General features: G+C 54.3%; 1 protein-coding gene across 1 annotated transcript; it reads right to left on the reverse strand.

Moving 5' to 3' along the window:
• Nucleotides 1–3,919: 3,919 nt before the first annotated feature.
• Nucleotides 3,920–8,799, reverse strand: LOC119120177 (homeodomain-interacting protein kinase 2-like). Its single transcript, XM_037246820.1, has 9 exons — nucleotides 8,759–8,799; nucleotides 8,073–8,294; nucleotides 7,544–7,735; nucleotides 7,212–7,399; nucleotides 6,906–7,029; nucleotides 6,580–6,708; nucleotides 6,278–6,361; nucleotides 5,685–5,857; nucleotides 3,920–5,510 (listed from the first exon to the last, which is right to left on the reverse strand). The coding sequence occupies exons 1-9, from the start codon at nucleotides 8,765–8,767 to the stop codon at nucleotides 4,400–4,402; spliced, it is 2,232 nt and encodes a 743-aa protein (XP_037102715.1). The 5' UTR covers nucleotides 8,768–8,799; the 3' UTR covers nucleotides 3,920–4,399.
• Between the last annotated feature and the right edge of the window lie 24 nt (nucleotides 8,800–8,823).

Below are 8,823 nucleotides of genomic sequence, written 5' to 3' on the forward strand. Positions count from 1 at the left end.
TAAAGGAGTGTCCGTGTGACGTCACCGATCAAACAGCCAATCAGAAAGTGGGGGTGAGGGCGGGTGTGGCACTTTTCACTTTCAGTTAAGCTTTGACCATGATATTTCCCTAATAAAGTGGCCTGTTATTAGGTACACCTGAAAATGGCGGCGTACCTAATGGAGTGTCCGTGTGACTCCCTCGTTAAGTGCACCTGCGTGAAAAGTTTTAGCTCCTGCGGAACGTGAAAGTGACCAAAAACTTTTCACGCAGGTGCGCTTAACGAGGGTCACTCGGAAAACATGTTGGAACGCGGCCCCCAGGACAAGAGCTTGACACCTGTGACCTTTGACCATGATATTTCCCTAATAAAGTGGCCTGTTATTAGGTACGCTTGAAAATGGCGGTGTACCTAATGGAGTGTCCGTGTGACTCCCTCGTTAAGCGCACCTGCGTGAAAAGTTTTAGCTCCTGCGGAACGTGAAAGTGACCAAAAACTTTTCACGCAGGTGCGCTTAACGAGGGTCACTCGGAAAACATGTTGAACGCGGCCCCCAGGACTAGAGCTTGACACCTGTGACCTTTGCCCATGATATTTCCCTAATAAAGTGGCCTGTTATTAGGTACGCTTGAAAATGGCGGTGTACCTAATGGAGTGTCCGTGTGACTCCCTCGTTAAGCGCACCTGCGTGAAAAGTTTTAGCTCCTGCGGAACGTGAAAGTGACCAAAAACTTTTCACGCAGGTGCGCTTAACGAGGGTCACTCGGAAAACATGTTGGAACGCGGCCCCCAGGACTAGAGCTTGACACCTGTGACCTTTGACCATGATATTTCCCTAATAAAGTGACCTGTTATTAGGTGCGCTTGAAAATGGCGGTGTACCTAATGGAGTGTCCGTGTGATTCCCTCGTTAAGCGCACCTGCGTGAAAAGTTTTAGCTCCTGCGGAACGTGAAAGTGACCAAAAACTTTTCACGCAGGTGCGCTTAACGAGGGTCACTCGGAAAACATGTTGGAACGTGGCCCCCAGGACTAGAGCTTGACACCTGTGACCTTTGCCCATGATATTTCCCTAATAAAGTGGCCTGTTATTAGGTACGCTTGAAAATGGCGGTGTACCTAATGGAGTGTCCGTGTGACTCCCTCGTTAAGCGCACCTGCGTGAAAAGTTTTAGCTCCTGCGGAACGTGAAAGTGACCAAAAACTTTTCACGCAGGTGCGCTTAACGAGGGTCACTCGGAAAACATGTTGGAACGCGGCCCCCAGGACTAGAGCTTGACACCTGTGACCTTTGACCATGATATTTCCCTAATAAAGTGACCTGTTATTAGGTGCGCTTGAAAATGGCGGTGTACCTAATGGAGTGTCCGTGTGATTCCCTTGTTAAGCGCACCTGCGTGAAAAGTTTTAGCTCCTGCGGAACGTGAAAGTGACCAAAATCTTTTCACGCAGGTGCGTTTAACGAGGGTCACTTGGAAAACATATTGGAACGCGGCCCCTCAAGGACTGGAGGTCGACACCCCTGGTTTAAGTGAAAAGTGCCACACCCGCCCTCACCCCCACTTCCTGATTGGCTGTCTGATCTGTGACGTCACTCGGACACTCTATTAGGTACACCGCCATTTTCAGGTTCGTTCGCGAAGATTAACGAGTGAGTGACAGACAGCGTTGCTGCTATGGCAGCCGACACACGTTATGCCGACATTGATGTTTTGATTTTGTATTTGTTGGATTGTAGTTGATGGTGTTATTATACCGAATGTGTTTGAATAAAAGGTTGAAAAAAAAATCCGTTATGCCGACTTTTATTTTGGGGGACACCAACTCATATAACAACGTAAAACACATACATATTGTCATATAAAGCAGTGAACCAAATGTCTGCTTTTTATGTTTTAATTGGCGAATATAAAAACAAGGAATAAAACACCAAACAAGTTTTAACATGTTTATTTAAAAAAAAAAAAAAAATACTAATAATATTAAAAGTAAATGTCAAATCAGCAATCCAATGTGAAATTGCAATAGATATATTGGATAACAATATTTAGGCGTATATATGCATCCACGTTATTTGAAGTGTTCTAAAATCAAGATGACCCAAAGAGAAGCATCATCTCCCCGTTGTTGCATAACGGCGCATCCGTTCATGCAATCAAGTTAGCCGTTAGCTTGGAGAAAACGCGCATAAAAGAAGTGGTGTTTCACTGAGTGCTTCTTTCTTTCCTTGGCAAATGGTCAATCGACATTCTGGCTTCCATCGTTCCCTGACTGATCCGTAGATGCACGGGGGGAAGGAAAGTAGTTGCCCCATTGCCTCGTTCGCGAACGGGAAAGTCCGGCTTTGTTCCCTCACTAATCCGTTCTCGCGATGAACTGGAAATGCGAATCGCTCACTCACTGATTCGTTCACTCACAGATTGGTTCGTTGGTGAACAGGAAATGCAATTCACGACTCGTTCGAGAACGGGAAGTGACGTCATTTTCTTCTTCGTTTTGTTTTACTTACGGCGAGGTGGCACCAGCTTCAATGGGCATTACCGACACCTCCTGGTTGAAGTCATATGAACTGAAAAAAGAACGAATCACTTGAGGAAGCGCTTCTCCCTCGGTGGCGACTCGGATCAGGAAGCGAGACAGCCTCAGATTGCAAGCCAGACCAGAATTCACAAAGACATCCGAGATGGACATTTCCACCAGGTTAGCTGGCGTGGGTCGGCATAGCATGGCATGGCATGGCATGGCATCAGTTTGACTTTAAAATGTTTACAAAAGTGTTTATAAATACAAACAAGTGTTAAAAAAAAGCATTAAAAATTCCAATAAAGGTTCATAAAAGTCTTGTGTTGATATTGTAACAAAATATTTACTCTGTCTTTTATCTGAAAGTCACCTTGACTTAAATGTTTACAAAAGTGTTTAAAAATACAAGTGTTCAAAAATACAATAAAGGTTCATAAAAGTATTTTGTGGAGATTGTATATTTTCTCTACATTGGAACCAATTATATGTGACAAACAAGGGATTACTGAGGCAAGAGGTGATGATGTGCACAAATGTGGAAGGACGGACGGAGAGGAAAGCCAGAGAACTAGAGGAAAAGAATAGAAAAATGTCACCAAAGAGTTGATGGCCTTGTCCAGCAAAGAGTTAAAACCCTAACCCTACTTTGAAACCCTAACCCTAGTTTGAAACCCCAGTGTAAAACCCTAACGCTAGTTTGAAACCCCACTTTAAAACCCTGACCCTATTTTTAAGCCCTACTTTGAAACCCTAACCCTAGCTTTAAACCCTACTTTGAAACCCTAACCCTGGTTTGAAACCCTAACCCTGGTTTGAAAGCCTTGTTTGGAACCCTAATCCTAGTCTGAAAGGCAAAAAAGGAGCCAGGCAGCCACGCAGGCAGCCACGCAGGCAGCCACGCAGGCAGCCACGCAGGCAGCCACGCAGGCAGCCACGCAGGCAGCCACGCAGGCAGCCACGCAGGCAGCCACGCAGGCAGCCACGCAGGCAGCCACGCAGGCAGCCACGCAGGCAGCCACGCAGGCAGCCACGCAGGCAGCCACGCAGGCAGCCACGCAGGCAGCCACGCAGGCAGCCACGCAGGCAGCCACGCAGGCAGCCACGCAGGCAGCCACGCAGGCAGCCACGCAGGCAGCCACGCAGGCAGCCAGCCAGGCAGCCAGCCAGGCAGGCAGCCAGGCAGGCAGCCAGGCAGGCAGCCAGGCAGGCAGCCAGGCAGGCAGCCAGGCAGGCAGCCAGGCAGGCAGCCAGGCAGGCAGCCAGGCAGGCAGCCAGGCAGGCAGCCAGGCAGGCAGCCAGGCAGGCAGCCACGCAGGCAGCCACGCAGGCAGCCACGCAGGCAGCCACGCAGGCAGCCACGCAGGCAGCCACGCAGGCAGCCACGCAGGCAGCCACGCAGGCAGCCACGCAGGCAGCCACGCAGGCAGCCACGCAGGCAGCCACGCAGGCAGCCACGCAGGCAGCCACGCAGGCAGCCACGCAGGCAGCATTTGACAAAAAGGGTTTTGTGCACAAGCACTAAAGTCTGAACTCAAAGCCTGCTGTTGTCACACTTTGCTCACGGCGTGGCGCGGCACGCTTCCCGATGAGCTAGCCCGTCTCATCGCCTGGCGTCACTCCATTTCCTTCCGTTTGCTGGCGTCAATCCTCTACGGGCATCCGTTTTTCAAACGGGCCTATTCTTTTGGCTCGGCAGCCACCCGGCGCAGGGCCGACCGACAGCGCCGTGTCACTTGTGTGGCTCGTTGTCGGACGCTCTCCGGGGAAGCGCCGGGCGGGTGACGGCTGCAGCGCTACAAATCCAGTCCATCTGGGAAAGCATCTTGTGTGGCAGACAGTTGCGGGAGAGGTCAAAGGTCACGTCTCCCCGGCGCGGCTCAGGCCACCGTCCTCTTATCACGTGTAGGCGGGTGACGACTTGTCGGCGTTGACTCGCAACCTGTTAGCTCGGTACGACTGCTCGTTTTTCACTCGCCACTTGTTGAGCGGCGCCGTCTGGTCCGTTTGCACTCGCAACTTGTAAACTCGCGACGACTGCTCGGTTTTGACCGGCGGCTTGTGGGCTCGTGACGCGCCGTGCTTTTTAACCGGCAACTTGTTCACCGGCGACGACTCATTGTGTTTGACGTGCATCAACTTGCGTGACCACTTATCGTTTTTAGCTCGGATCGGCTTGTTGGTGGCGGCGGCGGCGATGGCGTGTTGAACTCGTGACTTGTTGCCTCGCGTGGGCGTGGCAACTCCCGTGGTCTCGGTAACTTGCGCCGACCCGTCCTTAAGTCGGGACGACCGCTGAACTCCTGACGACTTGTCACGGTTAACTCGACATCTTTGGTCACAGTTGACTGGCGCCGACGGGTCTTTGCGAACACGCGACGACGGATTCTCGTCGGCTCCCGGCGACGACTCGCCGAGTCGCGGTGCGTTGTCGATTTGGCTGGATTTGTTGAGTCGCAGCGAGCTGTCGTCATCCGCTCGAGCGTGCTGGCTTTGCGTCAACTTTTCAGGTCCGGGTTGGAGGAGGTCCTGGTCCCGGCAGGTCTGGACCTGTACGGGGGGCTCGCCTCGGCGGAGAGGAAGGCGGCGCGGTTCCGGAACGATCCGATTCATTGGGAAGAAGAGGCAGTTTTGATACCACCGGGCCTTCTCAGAAGAGACCTTTGGAGCGCCGCCGGGTCGACTTTGAAGTCTGCTCGGAGGAAGCGGCTCGGGCTCGCCGCCGCAGCCGCCATCGTCTGTCCTGAAGAGCCGAAGCAATTTGCGCCACCAGCTCTTTGACGTGACATCCTCTCCACGGGACCGATCGGGAGGCCTCTCGTCAGCCGCAGAAGCGCAGCTCGGCGGGCCGTCGGGAGCGTCCGTCCTTTTGGTGCCGAGGAAACCGCAAAACCTTTGACGCCAGTTCCTGGACTTGAGCGGCTGACCCGACACGGAGCGACACTCCGGCTCTTCTTTCTCCAAGGTACTCGTTGGACAGAACTTCATCTTTTCAAAGCTGTCAGTCACGCTGAAAGAGGACAGGAAGCAAGCGGTACTCAACAGAGGCGCCAGGAAAAAGCCAGCCGGGGACCCAAATGACAGACGTGGCTTCTTGGACAGACCCACCGACCCACCAACCAACCGGTGGGTGGTTGGTCTGTTGAGGAGCGCGAGCTCGTGGCTTGTGTTGTTTTTGACTCACTAGGAGCTGCTGGCCTGGTGCTGGCTCAGGTGGCTCATAGTGAGAAAGGGGTGCCCGAGCGCCTCCTCGGGGGTGATCCTGCGCTCGGGGTCCATCTGGAGAAGACACTTGAGGAGGTCTACAAAGGCCTTCCGATCCTCCAACTCCAGCGGCTCGCTCACCTCCGGCTTGAGCTGCGGACCGACATTACCCGGGTTAGCCTGCTGCCCCGCCTGCCCGCCGGCCGAGTGACGCCAACAAGGCCCCGGCGCCGCTTTGGGGCAACAAAAAAGCTTGATTTTGGGACAAGCATTTTCGCGCGTCCTTTTATCAGGAACGAGAAATGTCTTCGAGAATGTTTGATGTGGGGGAGGGCGTGTTTGCATAATTACAACAACAAAAAACCAGCAAAAAGAATGCCAAAAAAGCCCCCAAAACAACTGGGCATTCGGAAGAAATGTGATGGCCATGGCGCTGAAGCCCATGGCTTATGTCAGCTGTAGAAATTGTAAAGTGGCACCATCCTGGAATAGCAATAAAAAATGTCGATGGCTTTTGGAGGGAAAATGAAACGGTCATCCTGATTAGCCTAGACGTTAGCGCGGCAGACTTACCTTGAGCAGGTCATCCAAACACTTGAAGGACCACGGCAGAGACTCGGGACGAACTCCAGTTTTGTCCTGATACTCCCTCTCGGTCTGCAAGCAAAGCGACGGATGGCTGAGTGACCTCGGCCGATTGGCATTTGCCACGCTTTGGAACGGCAGATCCCTCGTCTGAACAATCCAATCGAGTTTTGCCGTCTCTTCCGCACCCGGGCCAAGAGCCGAATTGGGCCAAATAGGGACTGAGCCAACGGCGGGCGGGCGGGTCAAGGCTGACACGTGCTGCGTCACAGAAATTTCTTCCGCCTTACCATGAGCCGCCATTTGGGATGATCGCCGTCGTGGTCTCGGTCGCTCCTCTTGAAGTACTTGTGAGTGTTTTTGCCGGCAGTCAGCAGTTGATCGGGAATGCGACCCACCACCTCGATCATGCTCCGCAGCTGCCAACACACGGCGCAACTCCATCGGTGCGTGCGGACATAGCGTCGGTCGAGTCAAGCGCTCGAGCCATGTTTTCTTTCTTTCCCATCCCTTTCAAGCGGCCAGAAATGGCCAGCCGGCCCGCCCGCCCGGAATGGGACAAGGTAACGGACATGACCTTCAAAGAAGGAGCGTGTTTTTTGTAAAGGCCACCTACCATGTTGTAGTTGGAGTTGGCCAAAAAGAGGTAGTTGCCCAGGTACAAGAAGGACAGCACGCAGCCCAGGGACCACATGTCGATGGCCTCGGAGAAGGGCAGACCCAGGGCCACTTCCGGCGCCCTGTCGGTCGGGGCACAGTCGCACGCTTGACGGACGGACGGGGGGGGGGCCACTTGGCAAGCAAGGGAGGCCTGGCCAAGTGCCCCGTCCCGTCCACTGCCGACAGCGTCCCTTCTGGGGCCAGCGCGGTCGGTCGGTCGGTCGTTGGCCCATGCGGACCACGCCTGCGCTCTTCTACTGACCTGTTGCCCATGGGCTGCAGGGCCAAGCCGTAACTGAGGGGCGCGTCCACCGTGCAGATGGAGAGTCCAAAGTCAATCAGCTTGACCCGGAAGGGCATGGCGCTGTGGTTGACCAGCATGATGTTATCTGACTTGAGGTCCGTGTGGATCACCCCGATAGTCTTGAGGGCATCAAAAGCTGTCAGAAGCTAAACATAAATCAGACGTTTGACGGGCGGGAGGGAGCAAGTTGACGGGGCAGGCGGGAGGAAGCCGCCGCGCTGCCGTTAGCCTACTAGCAACTTCCTCGGGCGGGCTACGGCCGGATGGGCCGGACTCTGGCGTCTAGCTACCTGTTGGGCCACGGGTCGGATGTCGTTTGGCGAGAAGGTCCTCCATTTCTTATCCAGCACCATGCTGAACAAGTTGGTGTCCAGAAGCTCAAAGACCAGGCACGGGTGTCGGTTGAAAGTGAAGGTCTCGATGAACTCCACGATGCTCTTCTTGTCCGGGTCCAGCACGCTCACAATCTCTTGCATCTCGATCTGGGGACAGCAAAAAGAGCTCTGGAGGTGCCAAGAGTGCCAACGCAAACTTGAGTCTCGCCGCCGTACTTTGGAGTCGGACTGCGAGAAAAAAATCGGGAGTGTGGCTGGCTGGAATGGATTCAGGCTCTAGTTCAGTGCGGAAAGTTGCCACTGATTTGAATTTCTTGCAAATTTGCCCCCGAAACAAAGGTAGCCAGGAAGACGGGAACAACGAGGACGGCGGACCAAAGCGCTTCTCGTCCCCACCGATTCGACTCTCAGTCCGTCCGACGGCTCGGCCAGCCAAGGACAGAGCGCTGGGAAATTGGAGCGCCTCCACCCCCACTCAACCCACCTCGTTTTCAAACAGCGCGTAGTTCTTGTGGATCTTGAGAGCCACGTCCTTGGCGGTGTTCAGGTTTTTGCACTTGAAGACGTGACTGCTGGTTCCTCGGTCCAGAAGCTTGAGGATGTGGTAGAAGCTGCTTTTGCTCTCCACGATGGAACCTTCCATCTCTGCCAGATCCTGGGCGTCCACCTCGGAAGAGCACGCTGAAGAACACGCAGAGAACGCAGACTGCGCAAAGGAGAGCGGAGTTGAAGTAGGCGTCCCCCGACAACCTCGGCATAGTAGCTTAAGTTACGACGCGACCCGCCCTCGACGACGGCGGCGGTACCTGACCCGGATGGGAATGCCTCGTCCAAAAGAAAATAAGCCGCTCTAGACGACAGCGTTTGACCCGGAGAGCGCAACTAATCAAACTCAACCTGCAGACCCAGGAGATGTCAGAAACCTGGCCAAACTGAGCGAGCGCCTCCTACACCCTAACCTAACCGAGCCAGGCAGGGAGGGAGAGCGGTGGAACTAGGAGAGGTGGAACAACCGACTGACACGAGCGCAGAGGAGCTGATCCCAGCCAGGGAAGAGACCGGAGGACAGAGGCCTTAGCGAGGGAGGGGAGACATCGGGACGGGACCACATTGGAGCTCGACGCCAGTCGGCCTATGTCCTGAAGGGGCTTTCAAAGCGGCCCTTCTTACCTGTGTCATGTGTGGTGGAGTGGAGGATGACAGCGCAGAGGAGGGCGGAAATCTTTGTCAGGGGC

Source organism: Syngnathus acus, chromosome 3 (assembly GCF_901709675.1).
Source record: "Syngnathus acus chromosome 3, fSynAcu1.2, whole genome shotgun sequence".
Lineage (NCBI taxonomy): Eukaryota > Metazoa > Chordata > Actinopteri > Syngnathiformes > Syngnathidae > Syngnathus > Syngnathus acus.

Excerpts from the sequence above, each read along its gene's own strand:
- LOC119120177 (XM_037246820.1), bottom strand. Across the intron at positions 7,030-7,211 it reads CTGCAGCCCATGGGCAACAG|GGCGCCGGAAGTGGCCCTGG; the intron begins GTCAGTAGAAGA and ends CCCGACCGACAG. Across the intron at positions 5,511-5,684 it reads CACCAGGCCAGCAGCTCCTA|CGTGACTGACAGCTTTGAAA; the intron begins GTGAGTCAAAAA and ends GTCCTCTTTCAG.